This window comes from Perna viridis, chromosome 1 (genome assembly GCF_037379345.1).
Source record: "Perna viridis isolate PV_CMFRI_1.1 ecotype Kerala chromosome 1, ASM3737934v1, whole genome shotgun sequence".
Lineage (NCBI taxonomy): Eukaryota > Metazoa > Mollusca > Bivalvia > Mytilida > Mytilidae > Perna > Perna viridis.
In genome coordinates, this window is record NC_142445.1 from 18,950,156 (window position 1) to 18,969,533 (window position 19,378).

Here is a 19,378-nt window from a genome sequence, read left to right on the forward strand (position 1 = left end):
GCGCTGTAGCCGAATAAAATTTAATGCTGAGAAACGTTTAGGTTACATCGACTGCTTGCTTTAAATATTGTCAGCTAGACATGGTACCATACATTTTATTTTTTGTCTTAATGCTTAGTACTGTATAGTAACATAGTGCATATATAATGCATATTTTTATTATCATATTTTCCTGTTATTTATTTATTCATTCATATTTGTATTATTTACACATAATGCATTTTGTGTACTATTTGTACATTTGTTTGTAGCCACTATCTAGGAAGATGCATATTCCGATTAATTAGTAGTTGAATATAATATTCTTTATCAGATTTTACAGGTAAAATACAGGTAAAAATTATACCTACATTTCAGAAACAAACTGTAATTGTTAAAACAACGCAATCAACTATGTTTATTTAAACTATTAATCAAAAGTGGGCAAACCAGGATGACACCAAGAATTTGTATGTTGAAATCTTCATATCATAATGATTTCATACTGTTAAGATTTGGAGTCAAGCTATGTCTCAGCTAATACATTTACCAAAACAAGCCTACATATTAACATTGACTTACAATTATGCCCAACATATCAACTTTTGCCTTCTTTTTATAGGAACATTAATCATACATGTCAACAGTGACCTTCACATTTCACACTGATTTACAAATCTGCAGTGATAATCATGTCTCACTTCACCTACAAGCAATAGCTCTCCAACCTACATATATAAATTGTATTAAAAGTGACTTTTCATATCATCAGCAACCTTCACAATGACCTTTAAACAATGGCCCTCATATTTACTTTTTTTATATCATCAGTTAAATCAAATTGTGTGCTTGCAAAACATTGGTAATGTACATCTAGATATTGCATACAGAAAGTTATCTCAATTTTGACCAACAACCAAAATTATACGTGACCCAAACTTGTCAGCTGTAGTGTAGTGGGGAAACAACAAAATTATCTCAACCAATTAAGAAGGACATCTCATTCAAAATAAAAAAAAATAAACAAATGTCTTTATTCACACCAAGTGTATATTTCTAAACAATAGATAACAATACCAGCATTTTAATGTAAAGCCAACAAAGTAATTTCAGCATGGCATATTTTGTTTTAAGACAGTCCTGATAACCATTTTTTTTTCAGATTATTTTTGTCAGCAAGTTTATAGTAGTCGATCTATATCCAACCATCTCTAAACACAATACCTGTATTTATATTTAAAAAAAAATTACCACAAAATAATTTTCAAATGTAAAGATACTTTATTAAATAGTTAAAACATAAAACCTAATCCCCTAAGTTTTGTTGATGATGATGAAATCTGCTTCCACCAATTTAATACTGGTGCTTAAATCTTTCCCCTTTCTTGATGCCCCCAAACAATCATGTTGGTGGAGTTGAATCTCTGTTTTCTTCATCAGATGAATCCTCTTCATTTTGTTGTTGGACTCTCTAAACAAAAGAAAATATTACTATAAATGAAAACATTTGTATCAGTAGAAACATTTCTGTACAATAAGATTAATTTCAGTCCTTAAATATGATTCCATTTCTGGATTATGTGTCTTCAAAATATTAGGATTGGCCAATAGTATTTTTGCACCACGCACAACATAACAAAGGGACTTAGTATTGGTTTCTGTTCGTGTGTCCATGCATCTGTATGTCACTAAATTTTTTTGGGTCAACTCCTCCAGGACAACTGAGATTTTGTTCATATTTGCAACACAAAATTATATGGACTTAAATGTTTTTGTGTGAATGCACTACATTAAATCTATGAGAAATACTACAATACCACTGTTCTTATTTCCAGTTTTAGGTTTGTAAGTCACAACATGTACTTGATCTTATAGTGTACCACTATTTGTAATGAAGGTTTTTTATGACTGTTATGGGACTTTAATGTTTCTCTGGATGTGACTTGATAGGAACACTCTCTGAACACAATTCTTCTTACAACACTAGTTTGATTTCCTTCAAATTTTGGTTAGTCACAACATGCACATTTTAATTTGACAAATTTCACAGGAGTTATATATACTGAAGTTACTTTGAGCATGTAACATCATTTTAGTGTCTTACCTAGACATTTACATATTACTTACCAGTTTAAGAAGGTCCATAAGTTTATGAGGATCTTCACCCGTGGCTAAGTCTATAACATCCCTTGGAATACCAAATGATGCATAAGGACTTGGCTGGACCCCTTCAGGTCTAACTACACATCTAAATGAGGGAAACTGAAAGTCAATAAAAAATAATATATAGGAGATTTCATAACAAGTTTATGAATGTCATATTTTGCTTTACATTTCAATCTTCCCACTAAGGTTACAAGAATTACACAAGGACATACACAATTTATCTCTTTCATACACTTATATAGATAAGGGGACAACCATTTGATTTTTTAAGGAGGGATCTAGAATGAAATTTTCTATCCTGCCTTTTTAAATTTTTTTACTTATGGCATGTCCTGGCCTCTTATTTCAGGAAAATTTCGATCATGCTTTTTTAATTCAAATTTCATCCTAATCCCCCCCCCTCCCCCCCCCCAAAAAAAAATCAAATGTTAGTGTCCTAATATTGAGATACAAGTATGATTAATGATTGTTTCATGCTATGGAATAGTAATACATGTAATTACCGCATGGCTGATTAATTATTTTCTTTTCTAGATCTCTGAAGTGTTGTACCAAAAGATAAGTAGTTAAGTGTCCAGATGAAACACATGATTAGTTTAAAATCTCAATATTTTATGACGAGTCAATCTTAATACATACATCAACACATTCTGTTCCTGAGCTTTCGAGAGATTCGTTCTCTTCTAATTCTTTCCAATTATACAACAAACTATCTGTTACACATCCAAATGGGTTAAAATCTATCAGTAAAAGCTTCCCCTACAAAATAAAGAGTATATCAAATTTAGTAGTGCAAAGCAAAAACAATAGGTCTTTTAAACAAAATTTATGCTTCTTTTAATGATGAAACAAGATAAAAGTTTACAGCATATTTACACAGGTCACAGGACTCATACTTCAGGTCTAGTTTTAACAATTTTAAAGGCATTAATGTTACAAATGAGACAAGCTGATTCACTTGATCTGTAAACAATTTTTTTTAAGTAGCAATCTATAAGCTGTGGAACATGCATTTCATTCCAATATTGAACAATATCAGTGCATTCAGTTCAACTTACAACCTTATGTTGATGAGGACTTCAACATCCTTGACTAGCCATACAAATACTGTAAGCCACAAATATAAGGTACAAATTTTCCACAGGTAATAGTCAGGTGAAATAAGTCTGTTTCTAACTTTAAAATTAAATTGACTTCAAATATGAAAAATGTTTTGCAAATTTGCTTTACTTCTGGTGTGAGCACATAACATGTGCCACCTTTGTAATAATTTTTTTCTCATTTATAAGTGAATGCTATGTTTTTAGTATAAATTTAAGACTGATCCTAGAAATCACTCATAACTCACCTTATCTCTTCTATATACATCAAAACAATCTGAAATAAATGAGAATAGCTGTTAAAGCAATAATCAGGAATAAAGTCTTGAAAATTTTGTTTTGTTTGTTTGTTGGGGTTTAACGTCCGAGCAGCAATATTTCAGCTATATTTAGACAATGAACATGAAATGGATGATAAAATGAACATGAAATGAAAAAAAAGGATGGGTCACAAGGATAATAGGGTCGACAAATTTTGATTGCCACTGGAAAAAGGGGGATGGGTAAGGTCGGGCAATTTAGCCTCCTGTGGCGGAGCGCAAAGGTTCCTACTCCTATCGAATACCACAGCAGGGTTCTTTAACGTGCGACGAACGTGGCATCTTTCCCAACACGGTGCACCACTATGGTTTGCGGTCAGGTTTTCCATATTATAGCCTGACAACCCCAGCATGTAACACGCCAGGGGTACCCCATTCCACCACCTGGGGCACACATCCCAGTTGCTCTGTGGGCAGAGCGCCTAGCCCCCGGCTAGGTTTCTGAGCACTATTTAGTCGCCTTTTACGACAAGCTTAGCGCTGCTGCAGGCCTATTCTTTTAACACCCGGACCTGCACGGGGCAAGTCTTGAAAATGGTTTTGCCATAAAGAAAGATCATTCACTGTAATGTTTGACCTATATTTTATTGGTGGGAGGGGGGTGGGGTGTTCTGAAGTAATTGCCTAACACAATTTGCACAGTATGAAGATTAAATTTTTAAATATGCTATAAATTTGCAAACGATTCATTATTTTCAATTTCCTGGAAGCCTAAAATGAGCAAAAAATATCCAAATCTGGAAACTGCCCATTTTTAATGATAGCTTTGTCAGGTATAAAGCCTTTATTCAGACATGAGTTTACAAGGTCTACAAACAAAGCGGAAATTGGCAAAGTCAAAAGTAAATATACAGTAAGAAAAGAATCGTAACGGTCAAATTGGGATCGGAAATAGCGGAATTCCACTAAAAAGCAGGAAAAAATCATGTCTGTTTATTAAAGGTCTACCCAGCATGACCAAGGGATATCTTAACTGATTGAAACTCCTATCAAGGGGCATTTAGATGACAAGATAATTCTAGGCAGAAATTGAAAAAAAATTCAAAAGTTGCCAAGAGGTTGATAAGAAATTTGAGACAACATATTTTCAACTTAATGAAAGATGATATACATATAAATGTGGTTGATCATGCTTATTTATTTATTCAACCCTCCAAAACAACATAAGGAAACTCCCTCATATTAAATTATGGGCCTTAACGTATGTCCTTCCTAGAAGCTGTCATAGCAGCCTAAAATTCAGATTCTAAACATGAAGAGTGTGATTACTTTCTCATTCATTGTAAAATGCATATATCATACTATCTTGTACTTTTTGATATTTTTTTTTAAATAAAATTACCCAGATAATATACAAGTAAGAAATTACACATGTACATTGAAATTATAAACATACATGCAAGTGTTAAAGAAAATGCAAATAAATGTAATATACTCACAATTAGAGGAATCAAATTTGGGTGATATGATATGATAAAAAAAGGTCTTTATATCTGTAACAATGTCTTCTCTTTGGTTTAAAATGTGTTCAAAATAAACTGAATGGTGCCTCTGTGAAATGGCTACAAAAGAAACAGAAAGTTCAAAAAGTAAATAAATTACATACATATTTGGAAGGTTTTCATACATTGACATACAATGTAGTACTAAATATATTACATCACTTTTTTAATAATTGAGTTTGCTAAATGTGTGTCTGTTACAAAGCACATGGATATTTGGACTATAGGCATATACAATATTAATACATTGTCAAAAATATACCCTGTATGTGCAAGAGACTTTAAGGGTAAAATGTGAGACTTTGCTTATATTTACCATATCCTGCACATACATGCTGTATTTTTAAACAATACAGTGAACTCCCAAGGGCCATATAGCATCACATTACTTTGATGTTATGATGTTATATTTTTACCAGGATGCTATCTGAAAAGATCTTCTCGTAGGGTACAATACAAATGTGATGCTATAATTTTAAAATGCAAGATGCTACACTGAAATTCAGAGATTACCAGGATGCTATCTTTAAATGATACGAAGAACACTGGAATCCCTAATACTGCTTTATCCTCCCATGAAAAAGTGATTGAATTGTTTTTAGATAAGTGTAGATATTGTTTTATTATAATTTATCCCTATTGATCCCAGGATCCCTAGGGATCCCTAATTAATCCTTATTTATCCCTATTGTACCCCACCCAGTTGATTTCACAGTTTTACAATGACTGCATAGGAAATCCACAGTTTTATGGCTATGTTAAATAATCATGGGTGTGGCCTAAAATATACAGTAAAATGTACATGTACATAAATACAAAACAGCTGATAATCCATATTTGTAAATGAGGTTGACGGTTGCAATATAAATTGTAATTCCTGTAAATGCTTTAACCTAAAACACTAACAGGATAAGAGTTCTGAATAGAGGTACAATGGAGGCACACTACTTGTCCACTTGGAAGATCAGTCAATTTATAGTGTTATAGTAATGAAGATTAATCTAAATAGTTTTGCAATATAAATTGTAATTCCTGTAAATGCTTTAACCTAAACACTAACAGGATAAGAGTTCTGAATAGAGGTACAATGGAGGCACACTACTTGTCCACTCGGAAGATCAGTCAATTTATAGTGTTATAGTTAATGAAGATTAATCTGAATGGTTTTGGCTTTTGTATTAGATAGAACTTTCCTCAGATATAACTCAATAATGGCTATTCCAGGAAAAAGTGAATGGGAGGGTTGGACAGCACATTTTTTTATACCCTATCACCCCACCCATAGAATTAAAATGAAAAGTTCATAACTATGTATTACTATGTACGCCTAGAAATACCCCATTCTATACAATTTTCAAAAGATGCCATCCAACCCCCCATATACATTTTTTCCTGGAATAGCCCTATAACTTAATGACAAATTTCAAGAATGATGTTTTATTGACATTGAGACACATAAACTCCTGAATGACCTGATTGATTGTTATTTACTACAAGGTGAACTTGACTGATTATTAATCAAGATAGTGAGGGGTTCTAACGAGTGCACAAAAAAGGAATTTAGCATGTCAGGTATGTTATAGGAGGGTCCTGAGGGTTCTATATGAGGACCAAACATTGGTGAAATAGTTAAAATAGAATGAAGGAGATTGGTTGAAAAATGGAGGCACTATCCAGGCAACAAGAAGTCTTGACAGATCAAAAACATTATTGTTGTATAATATAATAAGACTTTTATACCTATAAGTTGTTTGTTTCTAACAAAACATCTGAATTCAGCTGCTGGGTTCAGATCCTGCCACTGTCTGAGTACTAAATGATATTTTAATTTTATATCCTCTCTATCTTCATTATAATCATCACATTTACAGAACCTGCAGAACAACAAATGCATTTTGGTAAGACTTTTTCTTAGTTGCTTTTTTATTATTTAGTGTCTAGAAAGAACTAAAAGATAATTTAATATTTCCCATCCCTTTGTTAACATATTTTGGGAAGGGGCATTATTGACATATGCAGATTTTTATAGTTTTAGATTGAAATCTCAACTCCATGACCAATCTTTTTTTCTTCTTCCTTTTAAATTGAGTTTACGAAGATATTTTAGAACCACAGATTTTCATCTTTATCAAAAGACATGAATTTACATGAAACAACAGTGTAGCAATAAATTAAGTTGAACAAATGGAATTCCATCTCTTAAATCAGGTCTGATAAAAAAGGTGTTTTTTCCATTAATTATAAACAGTTTGATAATTGCAAATGCATTTTTTTCTTTTCAAAATACCAATATTGAAACAACTAACTGACTGGTACTACTAGATTTTTTAATATTTTTTCAACGAGATGAGCACAAGAAAATCCAGAGAGAAAATCCCGACAGTAGAAACAAATATTTAATAGTCTGTTTACCACTGTTTTTGCTGAATTGTAAGGTATTAATTTTCTTTTATTTTCTGTTTTCCTGACCTAAATGTGTAAGTATTATAAGTGCTGCAAAATTTCTTTTTGGAACTATTTTTCGGTGATGTGCTACGTGACATCACATTTGTTGTGTAGCTGTGATATACATTATTTGAAAAAAAAATCAGTTAACTATGACGGTCGCTTTTAAATATGTTGAATAATTTAGGGATTTATTCATTCTAATCAGGCAAGTTACTGTATTTAATCATTTTCCATGGTAGACTAGAAAAAATTGCCACAAATTAGCCATTATTTCACACGCAGTAAACAAAGAGACGGTTATTTGGATTGCCCAATATTCCTATGCTGTTGCTTGTATGTCACATGAGGACATAGAAACTAGCAATAATTTTCATTCTCACTCGACTGGCGTGAGATTGGAAATTATCGTATAGCAAGATCAAAGGGATTTTAAACAAAATAGCGATAATAAACATATTATGATAAAAAAAAAAAAAAAAAACAGTACAAGTAATGTAAGCCAAATAACACTGGTAATTTGTTGTATTTAGCCCAATCTAAAATAATTTGACCTACTACTGTTAACTAATTTATCTTTATGGATACATACTTTCACAATTTAGGATATCGATCCGATTTTGTGGCAATTCAATTTTGAGTCTAACACTTTCTCATGATATATTCTGTTATAAATGGACTAAATTGTTGCAATTTATTTTTACTTATCTTTTTTATTTCATGCTCACAAAATTAGAGGAAAAAAGTTGGTTTACATTCATTGTTCTGTTCTGTCACTTTATATACTCACGGCTGGGTTAAATCATGTGTTACAAACTCTGAGCTTTTAAGTAAAAGATAAATATCACTAGGACATGTACATTTCAATGTTTTGTCAAATGAAATCCAAGTAGCATCCTGGAAAAAAAAAGAAAAAAATACAATTTCATGGCATACAAAGAAATTGAGTTCAAGACCTATCAGTAAAAACAATACCCACATCTAACCATACTGGTATTCGGATAGTTTACTTTTAAACATTATGAGTACACATCTGGCTTCTATGAGTTAATAAACTTGTAGTGATTCTTAAGTGTCAGTCTCTGTAAGAATCAGGCAGTGGGTGAAACATGGTATAAAAAAACTCATCATATTGAAAATTTAATTTGATTATTTGCACCATCAGATTCAAGAAAAAATGACAAGATTTCCAAATCACTTTGGTACACTCAGATATAATTTCATCAAAATGCACTGAAGATGAACATTTCAAGGGTAGATAACCTCATTTTTCTAACATTGTACTGAAAAATTTCTGAGCAAATCCAGTGATGAAAATCAAATAAAGGTCTTTTCAAATAGAGAAAACATCCCCGAGTGAAATTATATTGTCACATTGGTAGATTTTGATGTGCATATTTCTGATTTTTCCCATTTTGCCTGATTCTTACAACTACTTACATTTAATACTTCTGAAAAATTATTCATACATTCACAGAACAGCTTTTGATTTAAGTGTATTGATATGCCTATTGTAATTGCAAATACGCTTTCCAATCCTTTACCTGAGGAGAACTCCAGTTCAGCTTTGGAAACACTTTACCACCACATGCCTTAATCTTGTTCTTTATTATGGTTTCAAACTCAGGAAAACTAGGTGACTGTAACAAACAATTGTTAAAAAAAGTCAGTAAAAATTCCTTCACAAATCCAAGAGATTCATGAATAAACAAAGGTCTAAGCTTGTAATGTTAAAAATAATCTTGCTCAGTGCCAATGCTTAGGTTCAGAATACACACATTTTAGGCATATTTCAATCATAATAACTATTTGGATTTAAAAAATCATTTAAACTATTTAATTAACTTTATTTAAGGTAACTCAAAATATCTTCTGAAGCAAATTTCTTATTGTCAACGAAAACAACCTAAGTAAAATCAGTGAGCTTGCATGGAAGACGTGAATAAATGTTAAAAAAAGGATTTGAAGCAAACCTCAGCAGTAGGACAGTCCTCATTCCATTCGATGTCAATCTGAAATACAAAACTGATTAATCTTAAAAATGTGAAATATAAACCATCATATAAGTACATAAATTTCCAAAACAGTAAGTATTAAACTTAAATTATGATCATCAGAATTTGAAAACTTAAAGCAATGTCAAATCTTCTCTTAACTACAATTCTCCACAGTAAAACATATCATAATTTAATGTGATAAAATATTGGATGTTAGATTAAACAATAATAAAAATGTTACCAATCAAACAAAAACTTTTGATACCTCTTCTCCAACATGGCTGTCTTCATTCACTTCTTCTGAGCTTGCTGTAACTGACCTAAATCATAACAAAATGAAAAGCTATTTTTTAAGTGTTTAATTTCCATAAAAAATGAAAAACATGAAAACCAAAACATTGCATTAGCAAATTATCTAAAATGCCTCAAAGTATTTGAGTAACAATACAAAGTGCAAATGGAGAATAACATGTAATTATATGATTATAGAGACTTTATTATTTCATATAATAAAAGAAAAGATATGAACAAACAGATAACTACAATTTGTGTCCAAATTGCTGTAAACAAACTATTAAATTTCGTGGTGTTCTAATTTTCACTTTTTTACAATGGACAGAAAACCACGAAAAACAGTACACATGAAATTGACTTTTAAAACAATATAAAGTTTATTGTTTTTAGAAACCGTGAAAATTGATAACTTGGAATAAGTTAACTTGACAGAATCCATGAAAATTAGCAACCACAAATATTTATAGTATATTTTTTCTATAATACATGTATAATATAAAAAAAAAAACATAAAAAAAACTTACTCCTCTGGTAAGACAATGCCATCAGCATGTAGATATTCAATAAATTCATGCGGTATGGGAATGGTGTAACTAAAATAAAGAAAAAATACATACGATAAAATTTGTATTGCAAGCCTTGTCATAACATGTAAATGTATGATGCAATTCTTTAAATTTGACTTTAAGACAAAAACAATGCATATAGATTGACTCATAATTTATTTTTTTAAATATTAATGAAGAGTTTTGAAAACAGTAAGAGTTACAATGTGTCTTAAATCTAACAGAAAAATGCAAGCAAGGATTTCAAAGAAATGCAGTCCAAAAAAAATTTGAAATCAGACCAAAATTTTTAAAATTTAATGTTTTTTGGTGTGGCCCAATTTTGTACTTCTTTAGTGCCAAAACGATAAAACATAAGCATACCCTTTAAAAAAAGTTTCAAGACAGAATTTCAAAAGGAACAGAATAATTGAAAGCTGCACCTTAAAAATCTGATCAACAAAGTTTTTTCTATCATCCTAATGAAAACACAGATTCCCCCTTTCAGCCCTTACTTCCATATGAGGTGAGGCAAAAACCTCCAAAAACTGTAAGGCCTTCCGCCAAGTTTCTAGGAATAAATTATGTGTTAAAATTTCAGAAAGACTGGACAAGTTTTTGTAAATAACTAAAGTTAATAGACACCATTTATGACAACAATGGCCAAGACACCAGGATGATACCAATATAAGACTGAATTTTGTGGGTAGTATATGTACAAAAAAATGAGTTGCTAGATACAAGTTACTCAATATCATACATGTGATAAAGTCATTCCTTCAAAACTGGAGATTTGTCATTTTTCAGCTGGAGATTTGGTTTGAAAACTGGAGGTTTTTATCTGTGTTTTTTTTTTTTTTTGCTGCATAACAAGTCAAATATGTGTAAAACTTATGGAAAACCTCGTATTAAGTCTGTTTCCATGAGAAAAACATGCTGAATACTCTATTTGAATAGTTGGTACGACCTTTTTTGATGGAGTAACACTTGGACATTTTAACGATTTTATTTATTACTGACAATATTTACACTGAATATTTGGTTGTTGGGATATTTAAAGCAGGCATGTGACTGAACAAGTTGTTCATAGAAAGAGATGGATAAATAAATAGGTTTTCACATCATTTCAAATTTTTCATTTATTTTATACAACTTCAACAACAATCATCATCTAAAAACTTAACAGTACCTTTTTATTGTCACATCTTTAAACTTGTTGTACCAAGTCGGAAAACTGCATTGTAAAACTTCTTCTACTTTCATCGTTATTTACAAATTAATGAAAACAAATGGAGGTTACGATTTCAAGCTACACTGGCTTCGATATGAGCACTATATGAATGGAATCAAATATACAGTCTTCCCAAGATAAGTAATTAATTAACACAAACTTAAATATGGTGTAAGGCATGTATGGTGTTGCATCATGTTTCCATGCTAAGTTATAAATATGCGAGGTTCTCCGATGGAAGGCTATAGTAATTGCGGTACAAATTCGGATTTCTCAATCAGAAATATTCGGTCATTTCCCCAAGAAATGACGAGAAAGTCTGAGTTGTTCCGCTTGACATTTTGTCACTACGCTACTTTATTCTAAAGTAGCAAATGATACTAAGGTTATAGCGGTAATTAAAAGAATGTAATCCAGTGACAAAGACCAGACATGGAAAACAGACATACACAACAAAGAACAATTGAGTAACTAAAATCATACATACAAAATAACAAAAGCAAATGAGCAACTCGGACTCCACTAAAATCTGGGAGCATGGACCAGGTCAGGTGTACTGGTAGGGTATGCGTCCTCTGCTTCTCTAGAAACATCCTCAGAGTTGCTCATAAAAAAGTCAAGTCCAGGGTAGACGAATGAGGAAAGGAAAACTAATGTATGGGTTGTGATATGAACACTCCATACGCAGGTGCTGAAGGGATGTTGCCACAGATGAAAGGAAAGTTGACAATTTTTAATGAAAAGTCATCACGTTTGTCGTAAAGTTTGGTCAATAGTTTTCCTTTACCATCGATTTCTAAGAGTAGGTCAAGATATGAGGCTGACTTCACAGTGTCTATAGTATCCTTTATCTCAAGTTCTTTGGGGTTAGATGCGATGTATCAAATCCCCAAAATTAGGATTGTTGAAAGATAATACGTCATCTACATAGTGGAAACTGAGATTAAAAGATCTAGCTAAACGATATTCTTTCTTTCGGATCAGATCAGCTATAAAGTCAGCCTCATAAGAGTGAAGGAATAGGTCAGCAAGTAGATGAGCACAATTTGTTCCCATTGGAATGCCGACCGTTTGTTGAAAAACACGTTCACCACACTGGACAAATATGTTGTCGATTAAAAATTCCAGCATTTTGTAAACATCTTCTTCTGTATATTTGGAAGATGGTTTGGAATTATTTCTTACAAAGTATGAGGAATCTCTACCAAGAACTATATATTTGTATCTAGGCGTACCATCTTTTTTGGAAAAACAACGATGTATAATGTTTTTTAAGTCGGGATTTTAACTGAGTATGTGGAATAGAAGTTTTCAGTGTTGAAAAACCATAGGTTTTAATGCTATTATATTCTGATAATAGTCTTGAACTGATTGTCTCCAAAAGATCTTTCGAATTTTTCAGGATCCACATTGAATTAATACCACTAGAGGAGTAACAAGTGTTAGGGTAGGACTGCAAACCCCTTTGACAGCTGTGAGTATAGAAGTTAACAGTTTTGAAAGAGGTTTGGTGGTACATTTTGCAGATCCAGCTATGTAACGTTGTTTGTGTGGATTCTTGTGGAGTTTAGGAATCCAGTACATAGACGGTAAATCACAGTCATCGTCCTTGGCAGGGAGACTAAAAGAGGATAGCACAGATATATGGTTTTCCACAATTTCGTCTTTGGAGAGTGTGGTAGCAGTATAGGTCTTATCACTGCTAATATTTTTTACGTCTACCTCTGATAATAAACATTGGATGTAAAACGTTTTGCAGACAAAAACAATGTTGTTTTGGGCTTTGTCTGCTGGTGCGACAACATATTTGTCATGTATAGTAGACAATGTTTTTACTACATCAGGGTCTTTGAAAACTGGTGTAGCATTGGCACTCATTGACCTACTTAAAACTTTCATTCGTTTCAAAATTAAGGACCTCACGGCCTTTACCCACTCTGACAGAGAATCGATGTCGTCTTGTTCTCGTTTTATCCATTTTCTTGCGTAATCCTCCACGGCATCCATAAGAACTTTAAAGTTATAATTCCAATTTATGAAGCGCGGTTCACGATACTTGGGGCCTTTAGAAAGGATATTACGCAGATATTTGTTTTCGGTGATGGACAAATCTCCCGTAACGACGTGACCGGAAGGACCATATTTAAATGGAGAGTTGTTGCAAGAACAGTCAGGTTGTTTAGCCTTGAAGTCCTCAATCTCGAGGTTCTGCAATAGCCGTTTATAATTGAAAATTTTGGATGCAATGGCTGAAGTATAGGAATATGAAATAATTGGTATGGATTTTTCTTTGAAACATGGGGGAATTTTGTCGGTAACGTTTTTGTGATGGAGGATGTTAGCCAAATTAATTGCATCTATACCTTTGTTGACGAACGGTAGTGGAAGAAATGATCGTTTTTCTTCATCTTGACTTTTCACACAACCTGGTTTAGAGAGTCTGTGGAAACCAATATCTAAAATGATTGCAACAAGTCTGTATAATGATGAGGTAGGGTCAGAAACAGGAGTGTCAAAACTTGTTTTGTAAAGGGAGTGTAGTAGAGTGAGAGGTATAGAAAGAGTTCGGTTCTAATGTGATGAAGTCCAAGAGATTTTTGTATGAAAGGAAGGAGACCATCTATTGAGACATCATGTAACTTAGGTGACGTATAGTGGCGATGACCATGACTCCTTTCCCGTCTTGGACTTTTGTCAATTAAATTCATCATATTTATGCTATTGTTATATTGGCTTGAAAGGTTTCCTATACTTTTGATGTTGTCATTGCATCCATAAGGTATTGCAGTACCTAGTTTGCGTATCCAGTACTCCTCTACGATAGTTTTTACCTAGAACGGGACTGTTCGTAGGATGGTAAATTTTTATTAAAGTGAATCTAGCCGTCAATACCAGCCCGCATAGAAGCAAGCTGTCAATAACTTATCCGTCAATAATATTCATGAACGGTGCGTTCAAAATTTGAATTGAGTTATTCATATAATGAAAACGTTAAACAGGAATAAACATAAGCAGATTTTTCCAAATAATGTTATATTTTTTTTTATTCACTAGCACTGTCAATGGCGGGACCGGGTCCAGAAATTTTGAAAAAGGGGGTTATAGGGTTCTAATTTTGGCCAAATTTTGCACGAAATCAACAAAATTCTACAACAAAAAGGGGGATTCGAATCCGCCATGTGTATCTACTACTGACTATGAGAATTAATTTCCTTTGTTTTGGTTACTCGTCGTAATACAAATTAAGTGTATTAACAAAGTCCGATTTAGAATCAAATATCCAAGTACGTGCTCAAAATGTTCAGAATTATTTTTAGTATTTTCTTTTAATCAACCCTTCCTTGCTTTCGGATGGTATACTAAATTTGCAAAATTAGAAATTCATATTGATATTCATAGAAGTATGTACAGTGTACATGTACATTGTATTAGTTCTTAATATTGTCCGTGTGAGATGTATTAATCACTTGTGTTGTAGTTAAGAAATCGTAAAAATCTTTCCGTTATTTTCTTAATTTTCCGAGTTTTTTTTTACACAATGTACATCAAGAATCAAACTAGATCAGACCAAAGCTAGGACTTGTTTTGATGCACACAATAAAATTAGATGTACATTTAATTCATTAAATTTTGATGATTCATTTAAGGTAACAAACGAATGTCTAACAAAGATATAAATTTAGATAATGTTAATTCCTGACAATAATCTACAATTCCTTGTGGATATTTGGAGCTTCAAGAGTGATTCACGCTTGATTGAGTTTAATAAACAATTATTAGTTACATTTTTAATGAGTTTTTTTTTTTCAATGAAAAGTTTTTCATTCAACAAAATAGTCTTTACGTGGAGAAATAAAATACTATTTTGAAAAATGCGCAGAGTATTCAAATTGTTTAACAGTCTATTGTTACTGCATTATTCAAGTTAATTACTGATTCGAAAATTGAAGTTTGGTATTATCCTTACCTGCGCAGTAATTTTCGTGTACCGAATAAAATCCCTATTTAAAACTACATTTTTAAAATAAAGTTGACCTTCTCTAATTCATTGAGCGGCTTTATCGAAAATAATTCAGAAAACTTAACAGAAGTATTAATAAAAAAAATCTAAACGAAAGAAAAAAAAATACCACAAAAATCAATATGATTTCACTCCCTTACGGAGCCCCGTGCTGGTCCGGGTGTCAAAAGAATAGGCCTGCAGCAGCGCTAGGCTTGTCGTAAAAGGCGACTAAATACTGCTCAGAACCCTAGCCGGGGGCTAGGGCGCTCTGCCCACAGAGCAACTGGGTTGTGTGCCCCAGGTGGTGGAATGGGGTACCCCTGGGGTGTTACATGGCGGGGTTGTCAGGCTATAATACGGAAAACCTGACCGCAAACCATAGTGGTGCACCGTGTTGGGAAAGATGCCACGTTCCTCGCACGTGAAAAAAAACCCTACTGTGGTATTCTCCCGGAGTAGGAACCATAGGGCTCCGCCACAAGAGGCTAAATTGCCCGACCCTACCTACCTCTCCCTATTTCCAGTGGCAATCAAAATTTGTCGACCCCATTATCCTTTTGTCCCATCCCATTTTTCATTTCATCATCATTTCATGTTCATCGCCTGAATATAGCTGAAATATTGCTGCTCGGGCGTTAAACCCCAACAAACAAATAAACTCTCTTAAGGAAAACCTAACAGAAGTGTAACTATAAATCCGATTAAAACAACTCCAAAAGTTCTTTAAAAAACGGTCATTTCTGTACCAAATTCGAGGTGGGTGGCTGGGACCAAGGTCCATTAGTCCATCTTTGGACTGGAATGAGACTTTAGGCCTACTTAAGAACTATCGATTCCCAAAATATCGGGAATTTCCATACCTTCCTCTGTCGTTCCCAAAATATAATATATAAAAAAAATAATAAAAAGAAAGTCGCATGATGGATATATGGATCTTGGCCCCAGCCACCGACACCAAACTTGGAACATAAGTGGTAAGAGGGTCCCCTATTACAATTTTCTCAATGACAGAGGAAGATATAAAAATTCCCAATATTTTGGGAATTTATAGTTCTCTAATGGGCCTCAAATCTAATCCCATTCACAAGTTGGACGAATGGACATTGGTCCCACCAACCGACTTCTTTCTCGGTACATAAGTGGTAAGGGGGCTCCTTTTTAAAAATTAACTCAACGAGGAAGATATGGAAATTCCCAATATTTTGGGAATGGATAGTCCACAGGTAGGCATAATCTCTCATTCCAGTCCAAAGATGGACTTAATGACTTTGGTCCCACCCACCAACTTCTTTCTTGGTACATAAGTGGTAAGGAGGATTTTTTAAATTTACTTAACGACGGAGAAAAACATGGAAATTCCCAATATTTTGGGATTGTATAGTCCTCAAATGGGCCTAAAATCTGATCCAATCCACAAGTTGGACTGAATGACCTTGGTCCCTCCAACTGACTTCGGAGTTGGTACATAAGTGGTAAGGGGCTTTTTTTAACATTTTCTCAACAACAGAGAAAGATATGGAAATTCCCAATATTTTTGGAAACGATAGTCCTTCAGTAGGCTTCAAATCTCATCCAAGTCCCAAGATGGACTAATGGACCTTGGTCCAAGATACCGACTTTGAAATTGGTACATAAGTGGCAAGGGGAGCCCTTTCTTAATTTTTCTCAACGACAGAGGATGATATGGAAATTCCCAATATTTTGGGAATTGATAGTCCTCAAGTAGGCCTAAAATCTTATCCCAGTCCCAAGATGGACAAATTGACCTTGGTCCAAGACACCGACTTCGAAATTGGTATATAAGTGGTAAGGACCCCTTTTTATACGACCGCAAACAATATGCGGTCGTATAATGTTATGGCGCAGTTGTTGTCGTCGTAGTCGTTTTCGTCGTCTTGGGACACTTCGTTACCATACGATACTTTTAGTTGTGTATAAGCAATTGTTTTGAAGTTTTGATATGATTTTACTAACTACAAATGGAAGGTTCCTATTAAATGTGGATTTTGTGGCCCCTACCGTTTTAGAAAAAAGGACCAAATAAGGTAAAAATAGTTTTGTTTATATTAAAACCTACGTAGAATATTTGTTTTATTCCGATTTTAATTATTCTTTTTTGTTGTGTTCCTTATTGAATTATTGTAAACAAATGTTTAAGCTGATTGCACGTGTTTCGGACCATTTTTAAGTTATAGGGGGTCAAAATATGGCAACGCCCAAAAAATTCATTTTTTTTCTGATTCCGATTTAAAAAATCTTTTTTTATTGGATTCCTTATATACGTGGACTGAGATACCCCCATCCTTTCCACTCATCAACCAAAATGTGATTTTTAGGTACCCTTATACTCTCATTTAAGAATATTTTTGTCGCCAAAAATTAAATGAAGCATTTTTGTATTTTTTGGCTACTTTTTATACCTCGTTGAGGCAAAAAAAAATTTTTTAAAGTTTTTTTTTAATTCTTCGAACTTCATATTTCTACAGAAAGAAAACAGATATATGTATGTATCATCATGTAGCCCAATGTCTCAACTTTTCAATGGTACCAAAAAGTTGCGGTAACACTTAGGGTTTTGCGGTAAAGTGAAAGAATGCAACCCTACCCAGCCGAAAAATCGCTCAAAAGTCACATAAATTTGACTCTGCAAGTTAGTGCTCAACTAAAACGTCTTAAATTTGGTATCACTCGATAGATAGTTTAATTTCCTACAGAAATTAACCAAGAAAAACTAAATTTCAAGAAAGGATTTTCAAAAATGTTAAAAATATTACCCTACCGCTAGAAAACTGGTCTCAGTATCAAACAGAATTCTTATTTCACAGCATACTGACACCGTAAAACTCATATTTTAGACATTCATAATTAAGATAATATATTTGATCAATTAAGGCATTTTGATTTTCTTTTTGGGGTTTCAAAAGAAGAGGTAGAATATACTAGAAGGATAGCCTGCGCCAGAATACACGTAGAACGTAAAATGGAGCAAATAAAGAACTTTAGACTTTTACAGGGAATTATGCCCATCTCATTAAGTCCACTCGCAAACGATATTTTTCATATATGTGCAGCTCTAACCAATTTACTTCCTCCTCTTGCCCTTTGAAATAATGTATGAGAAATGTTGTTCTTTTAACTTGTATATATGTTTGAAATAATTCTACCAATAAAAGTATTCTCATTTTTTTAGCTCACCTGGCCAAAGGCCAGGTGAGCTATTGCCATCACTTTGCGTCCGTCCGTCCGTTAACAATTCTTAGCATTTTGTATTGAATTGCATAATTAAGACCCTTTTAATGGCGACATTGTCAAAATGGCTGCCATTTTTTTGCCTATTTTGAATTTGGGATTCAGTTTTAGGATTTTGACTGTCACTTTACCAGGTGAGCGATTCAGGCTCCTAGGAGCCTCTAGTTTTATATTTGATATAAAACACTTACACAAGCGATACATGTATAATCTAGTAGCAATAAAACATACTGGTAAAACATATGTACATTGCAGGTTCTTGCTTTGGTGATTGATAGTTGTTAAGATAAGGAAAACCTATATTGATCTTTTGTCTCAGCTGATTATGTTCTGAGATATTGCTGACTGGACAATAAACAAACAACAATCAAGCAAAGCAGTTCAAAAAAATCACAAGAAATATTAAAGTTACATAAAATGGTAATTTCTGTAGCATAACTTTTGTACCTTAAGTATAGCTTCATGAAAAATACACAAGTGATAGCTTTCATGGCAAGAAAGCACTCTAATAATTATGGTATCAATTACTTAAAAAATTTTGCAAGGC

The 19,378-nt window shown here is 33.1% G+C and overlaps 1 protein-coding gene across 2 annotated transcripts; it reads right to left on the bottom strand.

The window, feature by feature from the left end:
* Positions 1 to 999: 999 nt before the first annotated feature.
* On the bottom strand, positions 1,000 to 11,829 carry LOC148627610 (translation initiation factor eIF2 assembly protein-like). 2 transcript variants are annotated; one of them, XR_015921182.1, is made up of 12 exons: positions 11,538 to 11,829; positions 10,328 to 10,396; positions 9,775 to 9,829; positions 9,486 to 9,524; positions 9,057 to 9,152; positions 8,303 to 8,409; positions 6,808 to 6,941; positions 5,005 to 5,127; positions 3,494 to 3,522; positions 2,785 to 2,904; positions 2,107 to 2,227; positions 1,000 to 1,450 (listed from the first exon to the last, which is right to left on the bottom strand). XR_015921182.1 is itself a non-coding variant. In XM_088575747.1 (12 exons), exons 1-12 carry the CDS (start codon positions 11,609 to 11,611, stop codon positions 1,382 to 1,384), a joined length of 1,050 nt encoding a protein of 349 aa, XP_088431873.1. In that variant the 5' UTR covers positions 11,612 to 11,827; the 3' UTR covers positions 1,000 to 1,381. The 2 variants fall into 2 exon arrangements, 1 of the variants encoding a protein (XP_088431873.1); XM_088575747.1 differs by having other exon boundaries at positions 2,107 to 2,241; positions 11,538 to 11,827.
* Positions 11,830 to 19,378: the final 7,549 nt, after the last annotated feature.

Coding starts and splice junctions, on each gene's coding strand:
- LOC148627610 (XM_088575747.1), bottom strand. CDS start 11,611: ATGAAAGTAGAAGAAGTTTTACAATGCAGTTTTCCGACTTGGTACAAC. Junction 9,153..9,485: donor AGGACTGTCCTACTGCTGAG/GTTTGCTTCAAA, acceptor TGTTTGTTACAG/TCACCTAGTTTTCCTGAGTT. Junction 1,451..2,106: donor TTATGGACCTTCTTAAACTG/GTAAGTAATATG, acceptor TCTTTTGTTTAG/AGAGTCCAACAACAAAATGA.